At 62.0% G+C, this 27870-nt stretch overlaps 2 protein-coding genes across 5 annotated transcripts; one reads left to right on the top strand and one right to left on the bottom strand.

The window, feature by feature from the left end:
• Positions 1-769: 769 nt before the first annotated feature.
• On the top strand, positions 770-7088 carry PAM16 (presequence translocase associated motor 16). Of its 4 annotated transcripts, none has more exons than XR_009733663.1 (6): positions 907-1132; positions 2863-3078; positions 4542-4626; positions 5418-5554; positions 5846-5960; positions 6242-6275. XR_009733663.1 is itself a non-coding variant. In XM_061402476.1 (6 exons), exons 2-6 carry the CDS (start codon positions 2887-2889, stop codon positions 6326-6328), a joined length of 567 nt encoding a protein of 188 aa, XP_061258460.1. In that variant the 5' UTR covers positions 909-1132; positions 2863-2886; the 3' UTR covers positions 6329-7088. The 4 variants fall into 4 exon arrangements, 3 of the variants coding, with proteins under 3 accessions (XP_061258461.1, XP_061258460.1, XP_061258462.1); XM_061402476.1 differs by having other exon boundaries at positions 909-1132; positions 5895-5960; positions 6242-7088; XM_061402477.1 differs by lacking the exons at positions 907-1132; positions 2863-3078 and adding an exon at positions 770-876 and having other exon boundaries at positions 5895-5960; positions 6242-7088.
• On the bottom strand, positions 7017-27601 carry GLIS2 (GLIS family zinc finger 2). Its single transcript, XM_061402469.1, has 7 exons — positions 27225-27601; positions 13228-13477; positions 12185-12357; positions 11514-11690; positions 11303-11436; positions 11086-11204; positions 7017-9764 (listed from the first exon to the last, which is right to left on the bottom strand). Exons 2-7 carry the CDS (start codon positions 13397-13399, stop codon positions 8965-8967), a joined length of 1575 nt encoding a protein of 524 aa, XP_061258453.1. The 5' UTR covers positions 13400-13477; positions 27225-27601; the 3' UTR covers positions 7017-8964.
• Positions 27602-27870: the final 269 nt, after the last annotated feature.

The raw sequence follows: 27870 nt of genomic DNA, 5'->3' as shown, positions 1-27870 counted from the left end.
TGATGCAACCGAAAATTTTTGAAAAAGCAAAGGAATGGAGTACAAGTTGCAGCCCTCGTAGGGGGTCAAGGTGGCCTCGCTGAGAAGGTGACATTGGAACAGACTTGGAGGAGTGAGAAGAGCCCTCCTTCCTAGACAGAAGGAACCTGGAATGAAACCAATTTTTCTTTTTTTTTAACGACTATTTTTTTTTATAATTTATTAATTTATTTATTTGGCTGTGTTGGGTCTTAGTTGCAGCACGTGGGATCTTTGTTGTCATGAGGGTTCAGCAGTTGTTGCCTGGGCCTAGTTGCCCCTGTGGCATGTGGGATCTTAGGTCCTGGACTGGGGGATCAAACCCGTGTCCACTGTGCTGCAAGGTGGATTCCTAACCATTGGACCACCAGGGATGTCCCTGAAGCCTTTTTTGAAGTTTTCCTGTCTTAAATATTGGTGAGAATTTAGCATCTTACTCCTTATCACGTTTGTGAAATGTATGTTTATTCTATGTCTTTAAGTCCCAAATACTTTGGCAAAATGTAGGGAAGAAGTATCTGCCCCTCCGCCCCGGATAGAACAGGCGTTATTCTTTGTTCCTAGAACCCCAGGGTAGTCACGGGGCCTACGGTGTCCGGTGTCCTGTGTCCTAAGCCTCAGGAGGTTTCCCCAGCGTCTGAGGCTGAGGCAGGCCCCGCCCACGGCCCCACCTACAGGCCTTAGGTCTCCGCCCACAGACCTTAGGTCTCCGCCTACGCCCCGCGCGCCTATGGAGCAACGCGCATGCCCGGCGCATGCGCTCTTCTCAGGCTCCCTTGACCTTTGACCTGCCGGCCGCCCTTGAGCCGGGGCCGCGGGGCCAGGAAGTCGGACCCCCGAACCTGAGTGGTCGCCATGGTGAGCCCGGAGGAGGGGGCAAGAGGCCGTTTCGAGTCCGGGGGCGGGGGCCGGGTCTAGGAGCTCCGGCCGCGCTGCGGGCGCCGCTCGCCCCGCTGTATGCCCGGGGGGAAGCCGGGACTAGGCGGGGGTCGGCACCGGGCGCCCTGCTGCGGGCGCTGGCGACCTCGGGGCCCGAGGAAGAGCCATCTGTCTGGAGAGCGCGGCGGGCCAGGGAATACCAAGCAGATGCGGTCGCCGCGTGCACCAGCCTTGTGTAGGGGTCCTTGCTCGATTCCCGAGCTAGTTGATGGTGTTGCCCCATTATTCCCATTTGAAAGCTGGTTAATCGGGCTCCGGGACTTTTCACGAGCAAGTGGCAGAAGTGGGACTTGACCCTGCGACACCGATAATTGAGCGTATCTGCGGTATCATCCCGAGCCAGCCCACAGATCTGGGCCACCCTAGCAGAGTCAGGTCACCTGGGGACCTTTAACAGTGCAGAGTCCTGAGATCTGTCCCCTGTTAGAGAATTGTTCCCCAAGTTATTGAGGCAGTGGGTTTGAGGAAGCACTTATTAATTGATGGTGAGAGCTTTCTAGTGCCAGGCCTGGAGCCCTGGGGCTTATGTAGATTCTCATTTAATTCTTAAGCATATGCCCTCATTGTCCCCGTCTTCCAGGTAAACAACCTGGAGCTCAGAGAGTCTGACTTCTCCAGGGTCTCTCGTCCTGGTTTTAACTGATACTACACACTTAGTGGTTGTTCTTGTCTTGTAATAGTCACTGCCATTTTCTGAGGACCACTCCCCACTACCCCCCCAACTGGGTCCCTCACAGATGTTCCTGCACGTGACTCAGTCAGCCTTGAGGGACCGAGTAAAACGTGGCCCCCAAGGAGTTTGTACCTTAAAAGAGAAAGCCAGCGAATCCATAAAATAGGACAATATATTAATGGGAAAAGAAAGACAGTGCAGGATGGGTTGGTAGAAATGGGGGGAGCCTGGGAAGGTTTCACTCCAGGAAATGGGGGTGATGTGAGTTTTGTCTTTATTTTTGGTGGTGGCACGTGGGATCTCAGTTCCCTGACCAGGGATTGAACCTGTAACCCCCTGCATTGGAAGCATGGTGTCTTAACCACTGGACAACCAGCTGTGTCCAAGCCAAATCTTGAAGGATGTTGGGGTTTGACAATATTGGCATAGGAAGGAGGGTATTCAGTGGGTTAGTAGGTATGGAGTTTGTTGGGGGTAGGATAATGAAAATGCTATGTGCAGCTCAGTGAATATCCTAAAAAGTGCTGAACTGTGCACTTGAGAACAGTGACCCGAGGTGTATGAATTCAGAGTTACCGAGACTGTGGAGTAAGGAAGTAGGGGAACTGATCTTGGAGTCAGGGAGTAAAGGGCGTGGCTGTAGTGTGTGGGGTGGAGAGTGGTCAGGGAAGATAAAACCAGAAAAGTCCTTTGTAACCAGATGGAGCTGGGGAGTGGAGTGTATTGGCTGCAGCAGCAACAGAAGTGGGGAGTTGTGTGTGTGTGTGTGTCTGTTGTGGGAAGGCCAGAGCCCTCCTTCAGCAGAGGGAGGCATTGGGAAGCCCTGTCAAGGGTCGCATTCATTCAAATATGTATTGGGCACCCACTGGTGCCCACCATAGCCCAGACCCTGGATGTGCCCTGGAAGATGTGATGGTCTTGGTCCTGACCTCCTCCTGCCTGGTTGTGATGCCCGCAGCTGTTTGCAGGCGCCCTGGGCAAAGACAGCCTCCTTTCTATCCCGGTGTGTCCTTGACAAGAGGGTGGGTCCATGCTGGCTCGGCTCACCAGCCCAAGGAACTGTGCCGTGAAGGGAGCTTTGCACATCAGTCTGTCCGGGTCCAGGTTCCCTTCTTGATGCACTTGACGTGGGACAAAGCATGTTCCCAAGTGCTCCCCCACCCCCAACGCCACCTGCGGTCCTTTGCCAGCTGCAGGGCTCTGGTCCCACATTGGGCTGTGTTGTTCCCCAGACAGGGCAGTGCAGGCGTGTGGTGATGCAGGCTCTCAAGTGTGGCAGCAGGAGGGGAGGTCCGAGGCCTGATGGGAGTTCCTGGCCAAGGGAACCCTCGGAACCACTGGCAGGCCTGTTAGCCTCTCTGTCCCTCAGGCAGGACCAGCTGTCCATCTCAGAGCCTCCTGCCCCACGTGGGAGAGGCTTCAGGCAAGCCGGAGTGGGGGGAAGCCAGGTGAGACTCTCCCACCGGAAGCGCATCCTCCTGGGCCTTTTCACCTCAGCACTTGCAGCCTCGCCCCCCACTCTGACCACTGGCGAGTCTTCACAGAGCTTTGCCTTCTGGTGTGAAATATGGGGCTTGTGAAATCCAAACTCACCTCTCCTTTGGCCCGGAACCACACCCACCTCGCCCATCAGGGAGGCCCAGCAAGGCCAATTCTGGAATCCGGGTTCCGTTGGAATCTGACAAGCCCGTCTTGAGCCTCTGAGTTGGGTCCTGCCCTTTTGTTCGGTTGCGCTCCCTGCCGACCCTACGTGAAGTGGGCAGCCTGGGAACACCACAGCTGAGAGCACAGGCTGTGGGTTTTCTGCCCATCTTCTCCTGGGTGCCAGCTATATGTCCTCAGGTTGGTCACTAAACTCTGTGTTTGCGTGTCTCAAGCTGTCGGGATCAGATGGCACAATAAAATGTGTCCGTCACAGCGCTCGACACCCTGGCTAAGTTCTTGTTGGACACCAACACTTGGAGGTGCCACGTGATCTGTGGTGACCTGCAGCAAGCATTCGCCAGAATCCTTCATGCACATGTGTGTACCATTTCACACACATGCTGTCTGTTATCCCTAGTCATAGTAAGGTCTGTAGGTTTCCCGTCTCAGCCACCGTACTCGTCTCGCCTCCCAAGTCCCCCAGGCTCTTGGCTGCTCCCAGTCATCCCTTATACTCTCTTAGTCTGGGCTTCCCCCGGTCCCTCTGCCTGAAAAAGCCCCCGTGTAACCATCATGATCCTACTTGCCCGGGAGAAGTGCCCTCACCCCCCAGAGTCCCCACGTCCTTCCTGAGGGCTCCCCTCCCTCCGTTGACCATGTACACGTCTGGTCCTGCTTGATGCCCCACGGAGGCAGTGGGGGGATTCCCGCAGGGCTGGGTCCTGTGTGTCTGATGCCCTGGTGCTGACTCAGGCGGGGTTTGAGTGAAGCGGTGAGCCAGTGGAGGAACGGGGGCCTAGGGTGGAGGGCATTTTGCTCTCTTGTGTTGAATGGAATGGACTTGAATAACGTGGGGAGAATCAGAATGGCCCTGCATCTCACCACCAGCAGATGAAGGCTGGACCCGCCAAGCTCAGATGCAGAGCTGGCGGTGAGTCCGGGACCAACCCCAAGTTCTGGCTCCCAGGCCACATTGCCTTCACTCCTGTCCGCCTTGTCTGAAGGCTGAGAGAGAGCCCCATCTCCCTCTGGGGGACTCTTTCGGGTACCTGCCCCCCAAAACTCAAGACTGCTCTCCTGTGAGCCTCCGATGCCTCCCAGAGCAGAATCTTATATCAGGCGCTGGGAGGAAGTGGCCTGTGGCCGCCGCGCTGGGGTCCCTCGCCTCAGCCTTCCAACAGCCTTGCCACTTGGCCAGCACCTCCAGGACTCATCTCCAGGGCCCTGAGAATGCAGTCCACTTACCAGGTGCCTTCTTTGCCCACAGGCCAAGTACCTGGCCCAGATCATTGTGATGGGCGCGCAGGTGGTGGGCAGGGCCTTTGCCCGGGCCCTGCGGCAGGAGTTTGCAGGTAAGCTTGGGTTCCTTCTCCCTGTGCTGGGAGATCCTGCTTGGGTCAGATTTTCCCTGTAGCTGTGGGCCCCTTCCTCACGCTAGGCCACCTGTGAATGCAGGGACCCCTTGTGGGCTGGGTTCTGGCAGCTTGGGTAGCCTGGGACACTTCTTCTCGGGGGCAGTGCTTGATCTTGGGACATTCCCAGAGAAGGGAGACCTGATTGACACGATCATCCGGCCAGAAGTGGGCACACTGGCCGGCCTGCCTGCCTGTTTTTGCAAACAAAGTTTTATTGGAACAGTCAGCCAGCATCCAGTAATTGCAACACAGACTAATTGACCTGCAGAATCTAAAACATATTCACTGATGCTTTAAGGAAAAGTGTACTGGCTCCTGAATCGAGAGGTCACCCAAGGCAGCCTGCTTCAGTGGCCTCGGTGACCACAGGGCAGCCGGGTCTCATCTGGGCTGCCACCCCTGCCCGCAGCCTCACTCTGCTCCCCTAGCAGCCTAAGCTCCCCGACTTGCTGCGTGCCCGGGGTGAGAGGGTGGGGAAGACGAGGGACAGGGTCATCTCCTGGTCTAGGCTGGAGACCTGATGCTGGGTTTGACCAGCCCCTGCCCCGTCCTCTGGTGGGGAAAACCTGTCCTCACTTGCCTACCCACCCCTGGCCCCCCAAAATCCCCTCCTGGAGGACATGCCCCCTGGCCCTGCTCATCTCCCGCACCCCCTGGCGGGGATGAGCTGCTCCCCAGGGCAGCCCTGGGCCGCTGGGAGCTGGGCACTCACCCACGTATTCACACAGCCAGCCGAGCAGCGGCGGACGCCCGGGGACGCGCAGGACACCAGTCTGCGGCCGCCTCCAACCTCTCAGGCCTCAGCCTCCAGGAGGCACAGCAGATTCTCAACGTCTCCAAGCTGAGCCCCGAGGAGATCCAGAAGGTAAGCCCCCCCCCCCCCAGGCCGGCTCGGAGATAAGCCGCCCATAAATGGGGAGAGGGTGGCAGGCTGCCAGCTGGTCGGGGGAGGGGAGGGGGCAGGAGTTGGGGCCCTGAGCATGGCCGGCTGGGACTCGAGGAGGCCGCCGTCGTTTGTCGGTGTGCAGGCCGCAGAGGCGGAGGCACAGGCCTTGTCTCATGGGCGCCTGTCCGCTTCTCCGCCCCTTAGTGGCTCCCAGCGTTGGAGCGCTCTGAGGGGCGAGCCCTTTCGCTTTCCTTCTTTGTCATCTCCTAGCTTCCCCCGCTTCTGTAACCAGGGACTCACCGTCTCCCCTCCTCTGCAGAACTACGAACACCTATTCAAGGTGAACGATAAATCCGTGGGTGGCTCCTTCTACCTGCAGTCAAAGGTGAGCGCGGGCAGGGTGGGCCGGGGCATCCCTCACTCCTGGGCGGTTCAGAGCTTGGCAGGAGAAGGGTGCCCAGGGCTCAGGGGGCCCCCTGAACTGCCTGGGCCCTGTGTCACCCTGGATGGTGGCCCCCAGCAGCCATGGCCTCGAAGAGCCCGGACTGCTAGCTGGCGGGGTGCTGGAACCAGCTCCCTGACCTGCCCACAGCCCTCCAGGAAGCCAAAGCAGGACCTGGGAAGGGAGGGGGCGCCCAGCCTAACTGTTTGTGATCCCCTCCCCAGGTGGTCCGAGCGAAGGAGCGTCTTGAGGAGGAACTCAGAATCCAGGCCCAGGAGGACAGGGAGAGACAGCAGCCGCCCAAAACGTGACCGCTTGGTTCCTCCCGCCCACCCGCCCGCCTCTAATTTATAGCTCAGTAATAAATGTCTTTTCCGCATTTCTTGAGTATGCATGTCCAGATTCCAGAGGCAGGCCGCTCTTCCTGCCAGCTGTGGGGCTGTGCACGGAGGGGAGGCGGTGGTGTTCACCCGCCCATGGTCTGGCCTCTGACACCCAGCGGGGCCAAGGCAGGCAAGGGTTGCTGGTCGTGCCGTCACGCACCAGACAGACGAGCCACTCCCGCGCCGCCCTCAGGTCAGCCCTGCCCGCCCCTCTGTGGACGGGGCCCCGGCTCTGCCACAGGCCTCCCTTTGCTGAGCTGGGTTGGGCGGTAGCCCCTCAGTAATGTGGGGAGTCAGCTCCAGGATACAGTGGAAGAAGAGGAACCTTTCCAGCCTGACAGCCCCGAGGAGGCCAGGGAGCCCGGCCCCTCCCAGAGCCAAGGTGCTCGTGGCAGGTGCAGCTGAACCCACGACGTGTGGTCCAGAACCTTCCATCTCAGCACCGCGTGTCCCATCCAGCTCCCAGCAGCAGACGGAGAGCTTGTGGCGCCCACAGGGTTGGGAGGAAGCCCCGGAACAGGGCCTTGGCCTGGGTGGGGGACCCCAGAGCCAGGCATGGGCGGCCAGAGGTGGTCTCCTGTGCATGGCCAGCTCCTGGCACATCTAAGACAAAGCATGTTTGTAACGCACTTTTATTTCATTTCTTTATAAACTTCCTCTCACATGGAGGAATATATTGTTATAGTCATTAGCTTATCTCTCTTTTCTTTTTTTAAACTCTATGCTAACAGCAATGGAGCCAAGAGGAGGAAAAACAAGCTACGATAGAAAGGCACTTAGAACCTGTTAGAATACTGATATCCTGGAATGTGCAACAACAGACCGACAACAACGACACGTACACCGGCCCCCTCGGGCCTGGTCTATCACCGAGTCACATGCTGAGCTAATGTCGCCTTCCTATGCCCTGTTCCTCTGCTCCTGGGGCTTGAGTCCAACCCCTCGCCCCAAAGGGGACTTAAGGCCTGGGGCCCTTGTAGGGGTGAGGGGCCTGGGTCCGGGGTGGGGCGCGAGGGAAGGAGACCAGCTCCCTCCTGCTCTGCTTGTGGCCCCTTCAAGGGGTAGAGCCAGCGCTGCGGGCCCGTCAGCGGGCCGGGTCAGGGTAACCCCTCTGGGATAGAAGGGCGGTCCAGGAAAGGGCGGGTGAGCAGAGAAGCAGCAGGGAGACCCCAGAACTGCACGGGGGCCAAGGGTCCCCCTGCAGTCCCACAGCTCCCCTGTCCTGCAGCTGGGATGTGGAGGGTGCAGCCCAGGGCAAGGCCAAGGCCAGGACCCCCCAGACTGAAGCTGGGCCCCTGACAGGAGGGAGCATGAGGGCCCAGGGTGGGGCACGAGACGAGCTGCTGCCCCTTCAGGGCCTGGTAGGGAGAGCCCGGCCCCTGGGCTGGTCAGCAGCATGGGCTGCAGGGGCATGTGGAGACCCTGCACCCTGAGGTCCCCTGGTCCCTGGAGGGCAGGAGCTCAGTTCAGAGAAGCCAAAGGAAGCCGGCCACAGGGCCAGCTCTCCCCTCTGGCTTCCCCTGCCCCCACGGCCTCCGTGGCTGCCTCGCTGCCCCTCATCCCTTGTCAAGCCCAGGTCCTTCATCCATCTGTCCGGGGCCACTGGGACGCTCCCATGCCCAGCACCGGCCTAGAGCCCCCTCCCCTGCACCAGCTCTGCCTTGGCGCCCAAAGAACAGAAGCTGTGTCTCGGCCTGGGGTTGTCCCTAGCCAGCCTCCACGCTCTAACTGCCCTGCAGGCCTCCCCCATCCCCGGGTGCAGGGTCCCAGGCCAGGCCCAGCCCCGTATGTTCCCTGAGCTGGGCACCTCTCCCGACTCAGGGCTCCCTGAAAGCAGAGGGACGCGGGGGCAGACGAGTGGCCAGCCAGCCCAGAGCAGGGACCTCCACCTCGGGCAGCGTGCTGGCCACCGCAGACGGCAGGCAGTGGGGGGCAGCTGGTCGAGCGGGCCTCCCTCCCTCAGCCGGGAGGCACCTTGTCATGGGGGGAGGTGGCTTCTTGCTGTGGCTTAGCCGCGGCCTGCGTCTGTCTTGCTCTCCCTCTGGAGGGTGGACCAGAGGGAGAGGGGTCAGGAGCCTCCAGAGCAGGGGCCCGATGAGTAAGCAGGATGGGGTGGGACCTCGATCCCAAGGGGCTCCTCCCAGCTCACCACTGAAGGGGATGGGAGGGCCGAAGTCACCCCCAGCCCCACCCCCACTGCTGGGTGAGGGCTGGCAAGTGGGCAAGGGAGAAAGGGTGACCTGCCCAGCTGGCCACGGGATGAGGGAGACAACCAGAGTGGGTGGGGGCCGGGCAGGCGTGGGCTGGAGGTGAGCCAGGCCTCAGCTCCCAGGGGCATGCTCTCCCCCAGCCGGCAGACCCGGTTACCCCGTTCAGGAGCCCGGGCGCCCGCCATGCCCTTCTAGCACCATCCTTGCTGCCCAGGGGCGTCCCCGGGGCAGGAGGACATTATTGCTATTTCGCAGAAGAGTTTCCGTTCGTCGTCAGGGGCAGGCAGGCAGGCAGGCAGGCAGAGCTGGGAGCTGCCGGCTGGGCTGCAGGTGGTCAGCGTCCACCGAGCGGGTTCAGTTCACCACGGCTGGTTTGAGCAGTACGGAGCCTGGCGGGATGACCACCCAGCCAGGGGCGAGCGCCTCTGGGCTGCTGGCGGCAGAGTTGACACCCGTGGACAGGTCCAGCACGGTGCCCGGCAGCAAGGGCAGGCCGTCGGGGCTCGGCCGGGAGCGGCTGCCCTCAGTCCTCTCGAGGGGGGTCTTGCGGCCTTCTGAGCTCAGGGCCCTGGCCGGCATGGCCCCACGCCCCTTCTCCCCCTCAGCCTTGCCGCCAGCGGAGCCAGCGAGGAGGGAGACCACGGGCAGGCCCAGTCCGCCGGCCCCAAAGGGCGAGGGCAGCAGCGGGTTCTTGGCCAGGTTGAGGGGCAAGACGGGGCCGGGCAGCCCAGGGCCCATGCCCCCCGCACCCCCGGCGCCCCCGCCGTTGCCACAGGCCAGGGCGCTGAGGTCCAGGGGGCCGGGGGCCAGGGGCAGGGGCAGACCGGGCAAGCCAGGGCCGCCAAAGAGGGCGGCGGGGTTGGGGATGATGATCTGCGCCCCGCTGACGTAGGGGCTGCCGTCGGGGGCGGGCAGCGGGGGCTTGGGGGGCGGGCGGAGCTGCAGGAGCTCGTGCTGCTCGTGGGACACAAAGTGGCCGTGGGCCTTGATGTGCTTGCGCAGCGAGCTGGGGTCCGTGTAGCGCTTGTGGCAGCCGGGCATCTTGCAGTAGTAGGGTTTGTCCACGTAGTGGGTGCGCGTGTGCTTGAAGCGGTCGCTGGAGTTGGAGTAGCGCTTGTTGCAGCCCTCGTAGGGGCACACGTACGGCTTCTCGCCTGCGGGGCGGGGCGGGGCGGGGCCTGCGTGAGGGGCTTCCGCCGGCCCAGGCCAGCCCCGCCCACCCACTCAACTCCGACAGAGACCTGTTTGATTTGGGGCGGCCGTGTCCCCAGCACCTACACGAGCTCTGACTCCAGTGGCCTGGCTGTATGTACCCTCGGCCTTGGGCCTATGCTTCAGGCTGTGATGACAGCGACCCCTTTCACAAGTAATGACACACAGACCCTGCTGGTGCCTAGCTCACAGTGAGCGCACAGGGGTGCCCTTGACCCTGACTTAGCAGTGGCTCCAGGCTTACACCAGGGCTTCCCTGGTGGCTCAGACAGAAAAGAATCCGCCTGCAATGCAGGAGACTGGGGGTTCAATCCCTGGGTGAGGAAGATCCCTCAGTGAAGGGCATGGCAACCCACTCCAGTATTCTTGTCTGGAAAATCCCATGGACAGAGGAGGCTGGTGGGCTACAGTCCCACAGTCCCCATGGGGGTCCCAGAGTTGGCCACGACTGAGTGACTAACACTTTCACTTCATTTTAACCAGTGGCTCCAGATTTACTAAAGGGCTGTCCCCGCCGACCAGGGCTGGCCAGAACCCCACAAGGCTGTGAGCTTTTAAAAGTGCCTCGAGTATGAAATATACACCAGAGGGACTTCCCTGGTGGTCCAGTGGTTAAGAACCAACCTTGCAATGCAGGGGACATGGTTTCGATCCCTGGTTGGGGAACTAAGATTCCCACATGTCTCAGAGCAACTAAGCCTGCGTGCCATGGCTACAAAGTCTGTGCGCCGGCAACGAACGATCTCTCACGATGTAACTAAGACCCGAGATAGTCAAATAAATAAATAAAACACATCCTGGAGTCCGCAGACTTTGTGGGAAAAGAAGAATTTCAGTGTCCCGTTGATGTTTTAATATTAAAATGATTGCATTTTGAATATACTGGGCTCAAGAAAATGTATCATTGTATTAATAACTCATCTCACCATGTATTTCTTTGTACTTTTTTTTTTTTTTTGCAGTGAGGGTGATTAGGAAATTTAAAATTAGGCATGTGGCTCTGCTGGCCAGTGCTGGCCCTACTGTGCACGCCAGGGTCCATGAGGGGTGAGCGGACCAGCCACAGTCAGAGGGGGAACGAGTCGACAATCACACGAACACAGTGCTGAGCGCGACACAGGAAGACACGTCTGTGCCCCGAGAGCAGGTGGGGCGGGTCTCCCCCCCACAGGACAGGCCCACCCCCCACAGCATGTGGTGCTCAGGAAGGGATGGCCACACAGTGGGGTGCGCGCCCATCCCCTGGCTGCCGGGGGTCCTCACCTGTGTGTGACCGGTTGTGGATCTTCAGGTTCTCCAGGCGGGAGAAGCTCTTGCTGCAGGTGGGGCAGCGGTGTGGCTTCTCGTTGGTGTGAGTGCGAATGTGGATAAGCATCTTGTACCTGCTCCGAGGGGGGAGGCAGGGGGGAAGGGGGGTGGGGAGCACGGCTCAGCCGCTGGACACTCAGGCCCCCCTTCGCGCCCCCTCGCCCCCCCTCACCTGGCGTTGAAGCCGCGGCCGTGGCGGGCGCAGCCCTCCCAGTGGCAGCAGTAGCCCGCGTCCTTCTCAGGCTTCACGTGGTAGTCGTTGACGTGGTCTACCAGGTCTTGGAGGAGCTCGAAGGGCTGGTTACACTGCGAGGCCAGGAGCGTGCTGAGCCCGCGAGGGGGCCGCCCGCCCCAGACCCTGCCCCGCCCGGCTCCCCGCTCACCTTGGCCCAGCGACACACCAGCTGCTTGGGCAGGGGCAGCTCTGGCGAGAGGCACTTGTCCTTGGGAGGGGTGAGGAAGGAGGAAGCAGGCAGATGCAGGGCCCCCCCAGAGCCCAGCGGCAGGAAGAACTGGAAGGAGCTGGGGACACCGTCCAGGTAGCGCAGAGGCTGGAGGTCCTGGGGGAAGCAGGGGGCAGAGTGGGTCAGCAGCTGCCCATCTGGCCCATCTCCCTCTGTCCAGGAGCTGAGCGGTGCCCCACACAGGACATGTCCCAACCCCAACTTCTGGTACCTGTGCACAGGACCTCTGTGGAGAGTCCATGCAGATGTAAGTTTAGAGAAGGTCAGGCTGCCTGGGGACCCTAAACCCAGTGAACAGTGTCTCCACAAGAGAAAGAGGGAGATTTGGAGACACACACAGAGGGGAGGAGGCCATGTGATGACAGGCAGAGAGACTGGAGTGACGTGGCCACAAGGCAAGGGGCCAGAAGCGGCCAGGAAAGAGCCCTCCAGAGCCTCGAGAGGGCACACAGCCCCATCAGCACGGTGATTCTGGACTTCAGGTTCCAGAATACACTTCTGCCACTTTAAACCACACAGTTTGTCGTCCTTTGTAACAGTGGTCCCAGGAGGTAAGTGCACCATCTAGAGAACGCGTGTCTCCCCCTTACCGGGCCGGCGGGCGCTGTGGGCAGGTCCCCGTTGCCCTGGCGCTCCGGGGACAGCGAGCTGCTGCCGTTGGGGGAATCCAGCCCAGACGGTGGCGACAAGCTGAGGTCCACCAGGGGGGCTGCCGAAAAGCGTCCCTCCACCTTCTCGGGGAACTTGGGGTTCAGCAGGAAGCCTAGGGCAAAGGCAGGATTTGGGGGTACTGGAGCCAGGAGTCCCGGCGGGCCAGGCCCTCCCGCCCATGACTCCTCCGCTGTGACTCGGAGCAGACGCTAGCCATGGCGCCCCCATCCCCGGCCACCCCGGAACCCAGGAATTGAAGCCTCCACAGCCAACAGGTGTGGCGTCTGCCAAGGTGGGAGCCTGGCCATTGGTTAAGACAGGAAGTACTCATTCTTCAGATGGGGGTGGGCTGGCACACAGGGTAAGTAACTGAACAGGAACTTGAATCCAGGGCCCGTGGCTCCCGTCACAATGTCAGGTTAAGGACTTTACTCACTTTCCCCCCAAGTCCCTTTCTGCTTCAGTGCCCACTTCTGTAACATGAAAGGTTTGGGCTGGGTGGCCCAGCTCAGATATGGTAGATCCAGTTTTCAGGGTCCACATTCAGAAATGGAGCAGAAGACCTGGGCCTCAAGTAACCCCCGCCACCCAGAGAAGCACCTGCTGGGCTTGATCCCCCGTCTGCCTGGCTGGCCGATCACACTGCCTCAGAGCGCAGACACAGGGCCACAAGGCCTTCTGTTACTACCTGTGCATTCCCTGCTGCCCCTTAAAGCTCCCCCAAATCCAGCCAGAGGCCTCAGTCTGAATACTAGCTCTGCCGAGCCAGCTTCAGGAGCTGGGCTGGTCAGTCGTCTCCTCCCAGGGACAGTGATGAACATGCAGAGATGAACTGCTGCGAGGGTGGGTAGACAGTGTCAGGGGCGGGGCACCCTAAGTGAGGCTGTGAGGGGCTGCGACTGCGTCCAGGTGAGCCCATCGGGGGACGTTTTTCCTATCGCCAGGGCTCCGAGATCGCTGCTCTGCCCCAGGCATGCAGTACCTGACGGTGGGGAGCCCGGGGAGCCGGGCGTGGGGCTGTCGTCCGCAAGACCAAGCTCCCTGTGCAGGGCTCGGTGCCGGGCTGCGCTCAGCGTCCTCTCCCGCTTCTCTCTCGCCGCCCGGAGCTTGGTGATGCTCAGCTTCAGGTCGAGCGGCTCGTCCAAGGAGTGCATGGTGGTGGGGGCCGGGGGGGGGGGGCGGCGGCAGCGGCAGGCAGCGAAGGGCTCCGGAGCTGGTATTCAGGCAGGAACCTGAGAGCAAGCAGGAGCTGTGCTGTGACACTGGGACCCCAGACTCATCCTCAGGCTGCCCCCACTAAAGCCCAAAGGAGCAGAGAGGCAGTGTGTGCAGGGCAGTGTGAAGGCTGTCTCCTGGGCACAGAGACCCTCTCGGTGGCCCCAGACAGCAGGTATATCAGAGAGAGCCAACCACTGACCCGGATCTAACGCATTCATCTCCCGCAAGGCTTTCTGGGAAGCAAAGCTCACAGGGTCCAAGCCTGCCACAAACCGAGCCTTAGCGACGGCCTCAAGCTGCAGAGCTAGGCAGTAGCACAGCCTTCAGATCCAAGGCCAGATCTTCTCCCTGGAACTGGCCAGGCAAGTCCCAAAGGTCATTTCTGACTGGGTGGGAGGTCATGCCTGGGACACATGCCTGATTTGAGCCAGAAGACCCAGAACCAGGCCAGAAGGGCAATGAGTGTCTTCCCAGATAGCCCTCAAAGGGCCTAGCTACTGACCAATGAGCCAACCCCTCTAGGCAGCCCCCAAAACTCCAAGCGAATGAGGCCCAGAGCCTGTCCCAGGCAAGCCTTGCAAAGCACGGCCTGCTTCCAAGGGTTGGGCGGAGAGACGGGTGGCCTTGCGTTCCAGGACGGAGGGCCCCACCGGCTGGGGAGCCAGAGGCTCTGGGCCACCACCAGGGGGCAGCTGGGGACTACGGCCCAGCCAAGACCAGCGTAGGGGAAAGTGATCAGCTGTCTAGTGGTTAGTTAAAACACATACATACATAATTTTTTAAATAGTGATGATACTCTTATTTTGAGTGGTACATTTTCACCACTTCCTTAGAATTTCTCAACGGCATAACATTCTTCACATGTAAAAAAACCCAAGAGCAAGATCAACTATTCATTCCAAATTCAAACATCATTTTTCACGGCAGCAAACTTCACATGCTGGGAAACGCTGTTTCCTTGTGTTTGTTCATTGAGATGATTGCATTCTGACAATCTATCTGCCAAAGAAGATAATCCCTGCCGTTCACCGACTCCAGCTCTTCACAATTTTATACAGAACATCCCCAAGACCACCACGTGGTAAAAAGACTTTGTATATTTCACTAGTGTGTGTGCTTGCTGAGCTGCCTGGAGCTTTCCATGGAGGGTGGGGACCCATGTTCCCAGTCATCTTCTCCAGGACAAGCCGCCTTGCCCCAGCTCCAAGTCTCCTCTCATCCATCTCCCAGATAAGACCCTGAGTGCACACAGGTCACAAAGTCCTCACTTAGGGCCCTCTGCTTCTGAGGACACATCCCAAGACCCCAGTACATGGCAAAATGACGCTGGAGTCTCTGAGCCTGGGGAGGGGGCTGCATTATCATGGTACTGGTGGTTGCACTTGGCCATGGGACCGAAATCTGTGACTTGACTTGTTCCTACATCAGGTGGGAGCTGGCAGATCCGTCTGGATGAACCCGCACGCAGGGCATGCATAGGTCGGGAGTTCTCAGTGACGCCAGGGGCTGGGACCACACTGCCACCTTGTCCCTTTAGGAGCTCCAGCCCTAGACAGGCAGGTGGGTGGGTGAGAGTGATAAATGGACCTGGGCCCCCTCCACTCTCCCTCTGTCTGGGCAGGGAGCTGCCCTCTGCCTGACCCACCCCCCAGTGATGTCTGTCTGTCTGTGTGTCTGCCTGTCCCTCCACCTGTTTATTTTTAGACACAGGCCCAGTCCAACCTCCCTGAAGCTCCTCTGTGCTGGGAGCCTGGAAGGGGAGGAAGGAAGTAAATATTTATGCTGATTAAGAATTCAGGAGCCAGGAAGGGCTGGTGGCCTGGTCCTTCAGCTGGCCTAGGGCCACAGGCCTCCCCACAGCCTGTCCCCCGCCCCCTACCCGATCTCTTGGAGGAGACCACAAGGGCAGGATGGTTTGGGAACTGGGAATTCAGACTGACATTGACTTAACAGCAACACTGCTCAAGTAACGTCCTTTGGCACCTGCCTACTGCACCCCACCCCACCCCAGGTCCCCGCCAGAGGGGAATCAGGGAGGAACCATGGGTCACCTGGTTTGGAGACTTGCAGGAGACACTGCCTCAGCTCAGAAAGAGGAAGGACCCCAAAAGGAGCTAGTCTCCCAGGGTGAAGCTGGGACTCCAGCACCTCCTCAATCAGCAGACCCAGTCCCCAGAGACCCCACCCTAAGCCCCCTACTTCCTGCCACTGGTCCTGCCCTGGGAACACGGGTTCATTCTGATGGAGCCAGAGTAAAGCCAGGAGACCAAAACTGGTCACTCCTAGAAAAGAAGGAAGGATCAGCCACCAAAACCCACAGCTCCCAGCACTCCCCCACCCCAGGCTGTCCCCATCCATCCAAGGGTAAGACGCCTGTGACCCTCCTTCCTGCTTTGACTGTGGTCAACCTGGAAGTGTCCCCTTTCACTCCCCACAGGCAGGGAGGTGGCCAGTTCTGGGCTCGGGCTCTGCTCTTTGTTCCCGGGTTGGATGAAGAGGGGCAGGCGAGAGCCAGTGTCACTTCTCTGGGGCCTCAGAGGCCCTGAGCCGGAGCACCCGCGCCAGAACCCCGGGACTGGCGCGGCAATCACCCCCCTGGAGGCCGGCTAGCCAGCCATCACTGGATTGATTTTCGGGGGTGGGCGGGTGGACATTCGGTGTTTGTTTTCGGGATAAGGACAGGGACCCGCCTCGCCGAGAGCAGAGGCAAGTTTCTTAGGCAGCGCGGAGCCCAGAGAGGGCCGGTGCCCAGCGGGTGCCGGGCGGAGCCTGGCTGCAGAAGCCCCGGCCCAGTTTCCCGCTAGTCGCGAGGTGACCCCACGAGCGCCCTGCTACCGCGGGGTTGTGCGATTCCCCGATCGCAGGAGGGGGCGGTTAGGGAGGCGGCGCCGAGGTGGCCGCGCGGCCGGGCGCCGCTGCTCCAGCTGCGAAAGGAACTAATTAGGGCGGAGGGATCGGGAGCGCGCGGGGACCACCGGGGAGGCGGGGGCGGGGCGGGGTCACCCCGAGGGTGGGCCGCGCTGGCCCTCAGGGGGCCGGCCCCCGCCCCACCGCGCCCGCCCGCCTGGCGCAGACAATGGCCGCTATTGTGCGCCCGCCCGCCGCGCGCAGACGGCCCCCAGCTGCAGCTCCCGCAGCGGCCGGCCGGCCCTACCTGGCGGCTCTGCCGGCCCCCGGCGGAGGGGCGGGGCGAGCGCGCGGCGGGGCCGGCCCCCTGGGAAACTGAGACCCGGAGGAGGCCCCGCCTCCGCCAGGTCTCGCGGCGAGGGGCGGAGCGCGGACCCTAAAGGGGGTCGGTGGGCGGTGTCTTTATGTACCACGTTCCCACCATGTGCCGGGAGCCATCTGTGCGCCCCGAACCCTCTAAAGCCGCTTCTGCTGAGCACAGATGAGGAAACTGAGGCTCAAGGTCACCAGGCTAATAGGAGGCGCTGGCAGGAATCTGTCCTGGAGAAAGCCCCTCGTCACTGTTGGGGAGAGGCCCGCTGGCTGGCCCTGAGCCGGGAGAAGTGCGGGTGTGGATGGAGGCGTCGAGCTCGGTACACCTCACTGAGAGGCACTCGGGGTCTCCTTGGCAAAAATAGAGGACAGGGCCCACTGTAAGATGGCCCCCCACCGTCCCACCCACCCCACAGCTGCGAGGAGCCAGGTGAGTGGAAGCCAAGATAGCAGTGTTGTCAGGCAACAAAAGGCACACCCCTTATTCCCAGGTGATGGGGGTGTAAGGTGTGGGGGCGTAGTCCTGACTCTGCCCTTTGGTCAGCCATGACCTGTCCAGCCTAGGACTTGGGGACAAGGGCCCAGGAGGCACTTCTCAAAAGTCCACGTGGCTTTCTTGCTATGACATGAAAGCAGAAGCAAGTCCCTGGCTTCCCCTGTGCCCATCAGCTCCCACCTGCTCAGAGGATGCCCCTTGCGTCTGGCACAGGGACCAAAACCATCAGTACACGGGTCCTATGGGGGGAAGCTGAGGGCCGGGAAGGGACACCGCTCGCCCACATTGCACAGTGGGTGGCAAGCCTGGGACTGGAAGCCGAGGACAAATATCACCACCATCCACCAGCTGTTGATAGTCGGGCAATGTACCAGCACCTGTTTAAGTCAGGTGCTGTTTCATCCCCATTTTACAGATGCAAAAACTGAAGCTCAGGGAAACGAAGTGAACTGTCCCAGGTCACACAGCTCGTCTCTGGCAGAGCTGAGTTTCAAGCCCAGGTGAACCCAGAAGCCATGTTCACCCATCGGTACCCCTGGGGCCCCTGGATGTGGGAAGGGGCAGGCAAAGGGGCTCTGGCTTCCCACCCCTGCCCTGCCCAGGGGTTTGTGGGAGCTGCGTGCCAAACCCCAGAGGGGCAGCAGGCAGTGAGTGGGCGCTGGAGGGGCCGACTGTTGGGGGGCCCACAGGGAGGCTTGGAGAGCTGAGGGCAGACGTGCTGCCAAAGCAAAGGGCCGCACAGCCCCGCATTCCTGGGAACCGCTGCTGCACCCTGCTCCAGCCAAGGGCTCCGCCCTCCTCAGGCGCCCAGCGGCGGGAGCCAGAGACAGGCGCAGGCCTCATCTCCTCCGACCCGCTTCCTGAGCAGGCTGCAGAGCAGGGCTCCAGTATGGGTCAGACCACCCAGTCTCCAATTTGGCTCTGCCACGTCCTGCCCACATGAGTCAGGGCAAGTCACCTCCCAGTCTGGGTCTCATTGTCCTTATCTCTAAATTAAGATGATGATAATACTGCAGGGAATGGCACCCCACTCCAGTGTTCCTGCCTGGGAAATCCCATGGACAGAGGAGCCTTGTGTGCTACATACAGTCCATGGGGGTTGCAAAGAGTCGAACATGACTGAGCGACTAAACACACACACAATAGTGTAAGATGCCCCCCTCCTTTGGATTTTGGGGAGAAATCAATATGATGATGCCCATCCAATGATTACTCTAGTGTTTCCCCCTGTTATATAGTGTTCAGCACCTAGAACAGTGCCGGGTGCATAGTAGGTGTGTAATTAAACTTGTAAATAAAGTGTCACCGGCACTTGAGTCCCCCAAGTCTTTGGCCAGTTGGGGGGCTGTGAGGACAGAGGGGGCCGGCCCTCCTGCTGTACCCACAGACCTAGAGCCTCGACCTCACCTGGGACCACCCCTGCTTCAGCTGAGGACACAACCAAACAAGCTTGCGCCCTGGAGAGGGAGGGCTGCAGGCCCTGCTGTCCCACAGGGTGGCCCCAGCTGGCCCCAGACTGCTTCCAGAACCTGACTGCATCAAAGAGAGAGCGCTGGGAGGTCCCGGACAGTCTCTGAGCAGCCTGGAAGAAACGGGCCTCCTCCCAGGACCCAGGGAGGGGCTTATCCTGAGGGCTTGCCCGTGCAGGTCCCAGGAGAGGGCCCAGTGTGGGGCGGACATTACTTCCTGGAAGTGTGGGGTTTCGCCTTTCCCGGGAACCTCCAGATGGGAAAGCAGACCCTGCCCTCACCCCAAGATGGGCGCTCAGCCAGCACACAGATTGGAGGGGGGACAGCTTCTCCAGGTCCCCTGGAGGCTAGACCCTGCCCAGGTGGGAACCAACGGCCCCCAGGTGACACAGCCAGGGCCAAGCTCTCTGCTCAGCCATAAACGGGAAAGCTCCCAGCTGGGCAGCACCTGAGCAAGGGTGCAGGCTGGCAGCCCCAACTTGGGAGCGTACCCAGAGTCAGCTGGAGCAGGGCACAGCAACCCACTCCAGTATTCCTACCTGGAGGATTCCATGGACAGAGGAGCCTGGCAGGTTACTGTCCATGGGGTCCCAGAGTCAGACACACACACACCCTTGCATGCCCCTGTGGTTCTTGCTAGTGGCTTATGGACCCTAGGGACCCAGAGTCTGGATATCAGGTCCCAGTCTCCCAGCCACCCCTCTGCAACTTGGTTTCCTCATCAGGAACACAGGCGCCATGGATAAGGTGCCAGCTCACGGGGCAAGCTTGCCTGGCACCTGGCACACAGGCGGTGCCAGCAACTGGTAGCCCTGAGGATTCTTGTTCCCAACCCCGGGCTGGGGGGGGGGCCACACAGTCACTCCAGGGTCACCCCGATGGGTCAGGCAGCACAGCTGCTGGAAGGCCAGCAGCTGGCTCACCCACGTCCCCCCAGCTCCAGCTCCCTAGGATCCACACTTCCCTCCCCAGCGCCAGCAGGGTGACTCCAGGATGGGGTGGGGGGTGCAGCTCAGACACACACACCCGTCCAGCTGCAGGGCCCAGCCTGGCACAGAGGCCTCCCCTGCCCGGTGGCTCCAGACCCATCAAGGCGGGCCCCCGCCCCCTGCTGCCTGCCCGCCTGCAGCCACCTTTGCACAACTATGTCTGGTATTTTCCTGTCTGCCCAGCTTGGGGGGAGGTGGTGCGTGGGGCTGTGAGCACTGCCCGCACCTGGGCCTGGGCCAGAGGGGAGCCCGCCAAGCAGCCCCTACGCCCAGGGCTGGGGCCGGGGAGGAGGGGCGGGGGCGGGTGGAGAGGGAAGGGCTGGGCCCTGGACCGCCCAGATCCCAGGGAGGGGCCAGCAGCAGGGGAGCCAGACGGAGACACACACCCGGAGGCAAGGCTCAGGCACGGCCCTGGACCCTGCCAGGCAGCACCGCTCACAGTAGGCAGGCAGCGCTGGGCGCTTGGCCAGTGCTCTCGAGGGCCTGTAGAGGCGTTGGCCAGCATCCCACAGGACATGGATGGGCACCCCCAGACATAGAGGCACACGCATATGTGTCACACCTGTGCACGCGGGACACAGCAGGTAACCAGCGTCAGGGTCCTGGACCCAGGACTCTGGGGCTTGTGGGTGGGAGCAGGGGTGAGGTCCAGTCCCCACTGAGGAGGAAACACTGTGCTTCCCACACCGACCCTGGCTGCAGGACGAGCCCAGGAGTGCCTCCCGCGTCCTGGGAAGGCCCACCCTCCCCCCCCAACAGCCCCAGGATAGGGATCAGGCCCACTGGGAACAGCACCCGCCAACTCACAGGGCAGGAGGCAGTCAGCAGGTTCTGGACTTCGGCCCTTCCCTGCGCCTCATTTACCAACTACTCAGTTATGCATTCCAACACCAGGCCCTCCACTCGGTCCTGGGGGCCCACAAATGAATGAGAATGAAGGTCACCCAGCCTGCACAGATGCGAACAGTGTCAGGAGTGGGCTGCTAAGATCCACGTCGGCCACATGGACAGGGGGGGACAGGCTGGGGGCCTCAGGCATGCGGCAGGCCAGGAATGGCCAGCGTGCCTCCTGTGCGCCATCTTTGTCCATCCTCGGGACCCTGGGAGTTAGGTGCTGTCCTCTCCACTTTCCAGATGGGGAGACCAAGGCTCAGAGTGGTTCCACTATCTGCCAAAATCACAGAGCTTATCAATAGTACAACTGGGATTTACCTCCAGGCTCCAAAGCCCACAGTCTGCACCCAACACAGCAGAGGCCTGGAGGTGTGGCCCCAACTGACCCACAGCAAGTCTCCCTGTCATTCAGCAAAGGAGGAAGCCCAAGAGAAAGGCCAGGCCAGTGGGCAGTGACCTGGAGGGCACAGGGGAGCCACAGAGTACTCTATACAGAAGACTGCTGTCTTCCTTTCCAGCCCATCTTCTGTCCCCAGACTCTCCCCTTCAGCACCTCCTTTCTCAGGATTCCCTGCCTCTTGCCAGCCTGATGCTCCCCCCTCGGGTGCTAGCTCCTACCCCACAACCTTCCACACTTCCGTATTCCTCCTCCAGCTGTTACCCTCCTCTGACCTCCAGAAAGTCTCCCCAGATTCACCCTCTCTGATCTTTGCCTTCTGCAGCCACACGTGGGCTGTTCTTCCAGGTGCCTCAGAGTTAAGCAAGGAGCCTGCCTCTGTCCCCACAATGCTGAGGGTAGCCTCCCTGGCCTGCAGTGCCTTGTGATGCCTGGCACAGGTGCCCTGGTCCAAGTCCTCACTAACGCCACTCCTTCAACCAGAGGGAGCTGGGCAGCAGTTGAAGTGCTGCTGGGGACTCAGACCCAGAGAACCAGGCCTGCTCCTAATTTGACGTGGACAGGGCTCTGGGCTCCTGTTCCCCCATCAATGAAAGGTGGGGGCTGGCCGAGAGTAGGACCAGAGCTTGAACTTCCAAACCATCCCTCTAAGGGCACCATCATATCTGCCCTTCACTTTTCTCGAACACCTGGTACTGAGAGTTTGCTGAGGGGATGAATCCATTGGTGGCACCTACCAGCCGGGTGAGGTGTGGAAGGGCTTAAGGCCCAAAGAGGGAAGTGGCTTACCCACAGAGGTTTGGGGCGAGGGACCCAGGAGCAGATCTGGGTGGTGAGGGTAAGGCGTAACCCTGGTGGGTTAAGATGACCAGAAGGGTCCAGTTCCCCAGCTTCATCTCCTGCCACCGCCCCCCTATCCCCCTAGCCTTGGCACAGAGCCTCCCCAGAACAGCTGGCTTAGACCAGGCCCAGCAGGGGCTCCAGCATGAACTCTGGACTCCACCCCCTGCGCCCTCTTCCCAGCCACCCTGCCCCGCCCCTGCTCCCACTCTGGGCAGGAAAGCAAGTCCAGAAGCCAGGGGCTGTCTCTAAACCCAAAGGAAACACCCACTGGGTGGGGCCGTACCAGGCCTGGCCTGTTTCAGGCTCTTGGGGCCCAGGGCCCACAGAATCACTCAGGGTATCCACTAGGTGTCCTGAACTGGGGATTTAGCGGCTCGGCCTGGAGGAGGAGATAGCCAGCAGCACTGGAGTGGGGAGCACTTTGGAGCAGGCCGGACAATGAGGGGCCCCACAGCCTTGTGACAAGAGGGACATCACAGCTCTGGGTCAGTCAGCTTAGGAGTGTGGTGATAGGGGTTGGGTCAGGGGTGGGGGGTCCTGGACACAGGAAGGAGTGGCCCTGGGGAGAAATGGCTCAGGCAGGCTGGGACTTGCCAGGCAGACCCAGGTGGACTGTGGGGGGAAGGGAGAGAGGCTTCCTCTGGACACAGCTGCCCCCACACTGTGCAGGGGACGGGGGGGCAGCAGAGAAGCAGGAGGGGCTCTGGACTGAACTGCCATTTCAGGGGCCAGAGCCACGCAGTCCAAGGCTCTGGCTCCCCTCTGGCCCTCCCCGACCCCAAGTGACCTTGGGCCAGGCCCTCAAATCTCGAAGCCTCAGTGTCTGCCTCCCACCTCCTTGCTGCCAGAGTCCCAGTGGAATGCTAGCCTGTGACCCTCAGTCAGCCAGGCAGGAACGTCTTCCTGGAGGCTCCCAGGGCTGAGTCAGGCAGCTCAGCAGTCTCCTGGGGCCTCCGCAGGTTCCCACCCGCCCTTGGCCGAGACTGGAGGAGGGGGGCCGGGGGCCGGGGGCCAGGGGCTGGGCCTGAGCCCTTCTGCAGACAGCCATCTGCTGGGACTGGAGTTCCGTGGACACAGGCAGGTCACACGCCAGGCCCGCCCTGTGCAGGGGACTACCTGGCTGTCTAGCAGGAAGACAAAGGACCTTGGGAAGCTCCAGCCAACCACCAACAGTTAATGTCCCTGGAAGAGTCTCAGCTCCCGCCGCCCATCCCCCACTAGGGGCACGTGGAGCAGATGGAAGCCCTCCCCCATTGGAATCACCTCCCATCTCTGTACCCGGGAGGCCCCTCCCCGCCTGGCTACCAGTTAACCAGACCCTCCATGCATCGGGGGTGGGGGGGGGGGGGGGGCAGAGAGCCAGAGCTCCCTGCCCCTCAAGGTGCCCAGAGCCAGGGCCTCTACTCGGCCCAGCCTGAGGAAACTTGAAGAGACATGTCCCAGGCAGAAGGTAGGTCAGACCCCAGGGAGGGGGGCTGCCCAGAGCTCCCTGGGAGGGGTCCCACAGCCCCAGAGCTGGAATGGGAAAGAGGACCAGGGTCCCCTGCAGCCCTGGGCTGGGCCTCGGCTCCCCCATGGAGAAGTCTGGAGCTGAGGCCAGGAGGATCAGTGCCAGGGAAAGGATGGAGGCGTGGGGCCCGGTGCACACAGCTGCTAGGGCCAGCTCGGGCTCCTCTCTTGTGCCAGGCTGGGAAAGTGGCCACCAGACCCCACCGCCACCCTCCAGAGCCATGGCAGACCCAGGAACTCAGGCCCAGATGCCCATCAGCCCTCCTCCATCCTGTGCCTCTGTTTCCACCAAATAGGGCTCAGTGGGTCTCTCTCAAGAAGCTCACGTAGCAACTTCAGGTGATGGGTGTCAACGCCTGCGATGGCCACCGGCAGCCATCCTGCGGATTTTCTCAGGAGCTGTCAGAGGCGTCCCCCAACTGCTGCTCGATCCTCTGACCCACTTCACCTCCCCACCCTCACCTCACCCCACCCCCCCAGGACCTTACCCTGGCATTTTTACTAGTTGGAGAGACAGCAGGGGTTTGTAGGGCCAAGTTGGAGCCTGGAGACAAATCTGGGTCTATATCAGACTGTGCCATTACATAAGACACCCCCCGACCCAAGTAAGTCCTTTCCTGTCCAGGTGTCAGGGTCACCCCAACCGTGGCTGATGAGCAAAGCACGAGTGTCCTGGTTGAAAGTGCAGGTCCCTGCCCCCAGAGAGGGGCTGAGGCAGCCACCTGGGAAACCTCGGGGGCAGCTGTGTCTGAAGGTCCTTGCAAAAGCTGTGATCTCTCCCACCCAGGGCTGGCCCTGGCATTCTCAGAGAGCTCAGCCCCCAGACTCATGTCTGGGCTGTGGCCCATCTCTAGGACCCTTTCACAAGCCCAGAGAGGGGAGGCAATTTGGGCTGGGGGAGATCAGCATCTTTTGGCTGGCCCCAGAGATCCCCCTCACCAGCCATGGAAACCTCCCACCTCTGAAAAGGGTGCTTATCGAGATGAAGGGAGAACCAGCCAGCATCTTCCAGGGGTCACCCCTCTGGCCTCACTGTGAAATGTAAAATAACAATAACCCCAACAGAAGGAGACCCAGCCCCATTGCGCCCAGCTCAGGGCCTCTCCACTGCAATCCGAATTTCCCACTTGGGTAAGGGGCCTCCTCAGCACCGCCTGGGACATGGAACCTGGGGAGGCGTAGGGCACTGGAGACAGCCCCCATCACCAGCGTGCCTCTCAGCGCCGGGGTGCGGGGGCCCACCTAAACGCCTCCCAGGGAGCTCAGCTGCACGCCCCAGTCCCACATCTGGTCCCCCGGCCACAGCTGTCGCCACCCTCGCCCATCTTGGGATTGCCCCAAACTCTGCCTGGCACCCGTCCCCGCCCTCTCGCCCAAGTGGGAAACTCGGATGCCTGGCGAGCCGAGCCGGGGTAGATGGAAACGCACATGGGAAAATGTTGTCAGGAAAAACACATTCTTCCTTCTGTACCACAGCTCAGACCCTGGGAGGATTAGGTGGTCGATGACACTCCCACCGCCTGGGCCAAGGCCAGGCCAGGAAAGGAGGGAAGAGGGATCCACAGGGTGGGGCTGAGAGGGGTCCAGGCCCTCTGACATGCCCCAGGGAGGGGCCCTGGCAGAGCTCTGTCTTCCCCAGGCCAGGGTGCACCGTGTCGTCCTGTCACCCTCCGTGGGCGGGTGCTCCCAGCAAGGCGGGGAGCCCAGGCAAGAGAAGACATCTCTGTGGCTACCCATTTGCAGTTGGGCTTTTCAGAAACAACAAAAGCCTTGGGGGGGCGGGGGGGGGGGCGGGACTCAGTTCACACGATTGTTTAAAATGAGGTTTCTGGATGTCTGTGGCATTCAGTTATTCATCCTGGCTCCACCCACAGATAATTGAGAGTTGGCTTTTGTTGGCCTTAGCCCCCCTCTCAGCCCCCCCTACCCCCAGGTCTTCTCGTGGACTCTGCAGTTCTGGAAGATCACCTTGTACAACCCTTTGGTTTTACAGATGAGGAAACTGAGACCCATAAAGGGGAAGAGCCTGGCTTGGCCAAGGACCCTTGGGAGTTGGGTGGCGCAGCCAGAAGTCAAATCCAGGATGTCAGACGCCCAGGCCAGGGGCTTTTCCCAATCACTCTCCAGGCTGTGGCCCAGTTCCAGAAATCCCCCAAAGCCACTGACCCCAAAAGCAGTGGTGCCTGGAACTGGGGTGACTCACTGTCTGGCTTCCTGGGGCACCACCTCCCCACCAGTGAGGGAGAGACTGGCAGGTGTCCCTGTGTAGAGAGCCAGGAGCAGGAAGAGGACGGCCCCCCCAGAGGTCCTACACCAGGGTCACTTAGGGGCCAAAGAGCCCCAGCTGGAGGGATTTAACATCAAAGGTCAAAGGTTACAGACAGGGAAGGGCGGGCAGGCATAGGGGTCAGAGGGTCAGCGCTAATGGCAGCTCCGGAAAGAAGGGGGAGGGGAAGTAGCTAAGGAAAACAGGGCTGCTCCCAAGGGGTCCTCAACTCCCATAAACGGTGCCCAAGCCCCTGGCACTGTCTCCAGCTCAGATGACTGCACAAGGGGCCAAGCCAAGCTGGGCTGGAGCTCAGAAAGGGATGTCCCCAGGAGGGGGGTCCCCAGGTGCAGCCCTTCCCCCAGTGCAGGCCAGAGCCAGCTGGGAGGCCCAGCCTGGGCCCAGAGGGGAGAAGGAGCAAAGGGGAGGCTCAGAGGTCGTGGAGAGGATGTGTGAGTGGGGCTGGAACAGATGTGGCGGGACACACTGAATCCCCTTCCCCGAGCTTCTTCCAAAGCTGCCCGTGAAGCCCCACTCTCCCTCCTGGATGCCAGAACCAGGCATGCTGGATCTTCACATGGCCGCCTCCAAGGACCACAGCTCAGGCCCTCTCCCTGGCCTAGACCAAGAACCATGGGAGCCCAGGCCTTGGCCAGGTCCCCAGCTGGCCTGGCTGCCCCCTCAGTGTCAAGCGCTCCCTCCAGAGCCAAGATCCTGGGCTGTGATGGCTGGGGGCCCAGGGCTCCTCCCAGGATCCCTTCCCGCTTCCCAGGCCCCAGGGTAGGGCTGGGCAGCTCCCTGCAACCATCCCTGCCCAGGGTGGCCAGCCAGGCAGGCCCTCCTGGACAGGCCTACGGGCGGCAAGCTGCCCTGCTGTGGCCTGAGTACCCGGCTGGGCAGGGCAGTGTGCCAAGGCCTCCAGGTGCCAGCCTGGATTCCAGCCCCATCCCAGGGGGCCTGCGGGGAAGCAGGGCGCAGGCATCTCCCTCCTTCGGGATGCACCTGCCTCGCCCCCTCCTCCCGCCCCCTCCGGACCCTCCCTCAGGTGGGCTGGAAACCCCTGCCCTCCCTACTCAGCCCGGCCCTCCTGCGAGCACGCGGACAGCAGGGGGAACAAGTGCTGGACAGGACGCCAGCTCCCAGTCCTGACCCCCGGCCCGAGGGAGGCCGGGGCGAGTCAGGGGCAGCAGGGGGAGGCTTCCCTGGACCCGGGAGGAGACACCTCTCAACTCCCGTCCTAGGAACAGCCCCGCCGTGGGAAGGGGCGGCTGCCCGGCTGCCCCAGACAACTTCGTGCCCGGCCTTGGGGTGGGGGGGCCCTCTCACCCCGCAGCGCGCCCCCCGTCGCGGCGGCCCAACTTCCCTGCCGAAGTTTGCTCCCTCCTGGGGCCCGGCCGCGGCTCTGCCCAGCCTCCGGACGGACGGAGGTAAGGAGGGAGGAGAGAGCAACAGAGGGACGCGGCCGGGGGAGCCGGCGAGGGAGGGAGCGCGCGAGCCAGCGAGCGAGGGAGCGAGCGCTGGGGCCCCGGCTAGGGCTCACAATGGCCCGGGGCGAGGCGCGGACTCGCAGGGGAGGCGACCCCCGGGTCCCGCAGCCCCCGCCGACAGGCCGGCCCCTCCCGCCGGTCCCCTTCCCCACGGCGCGATGCCCGGGGGGGCGGGGGGGGGGCGCTTCTTACCTCGGCGGCGGGGGGCGGTCGGGCTCCCGGCTGCGGGCTCCGGCGGTCGGGGGCGGCGGGGGAGCGAGCGGGGGAGGGGGCCGGGCGGGCGGGGGCCGGGGCGCGAGGCTCACGGGGCGCGGGCTCCCCTGGCACGGCCGCCCGGCGCCCGGCCGCTCCGCCACATCTGCAGCTCCGGCAGGGAAGGTGGCCGCGGCGGCCGGGCCGTGCGGGGATGTCTTAGAGAGGGAGGGAGGAGGGAGCCGGGAGGAGGGACCGGCGGGCCGCGGAGGAGGGGGAGGAGGAGGGGCGCGGGGGGCGGCCTCCCCCCCGCCTCCCTCCCCCGCTGCTTCCCTCCCAGCAAACCCCTCTCGCCGCCGCGGCCCCAGGCCCGGGGCGCCAGCTGCCAGGCGGGGCGTGCGCGTCGGGGGGAGGGGGCGGCCGGGAGCCGGCGCTGAGCCGGGGGAGGGGCGGAGGGGAAGAAGGGAGGGTGGCGCGGCCCCGGGGAGCGGGAACCGGGAGGGAGGGGGCGCCGGGCCGCGGCAGGGCCGCGCGCGCGTCCTCTTCTGCCCCATCCTCGGGTCCCCCCCGCGGCCCCGCCCCCGGCCCGAGGGCAGCGCTAGGACACGGCCTGGGAGGTGGCCTGGGCGGGGGGGGGGGCCGGGGG

Source organism: Bos javanicus, chromosome 25 (assembly GCF_032452875.1).
Source record: "Bos javanicus breed banteng chromosome 25, ARS-OSU_banteng_1.0, whole genome shotgun sequence".
NCBI lineage: Eukaryota > Metazoa > Chordata > Mammalia > Artiodactyla > Bovidae > Bos > Bos javanicus.
Note: the sequence above shows the minus strand (reverse complement) of the source record. Positions and strands in the feature narration are given on the sequence as shown.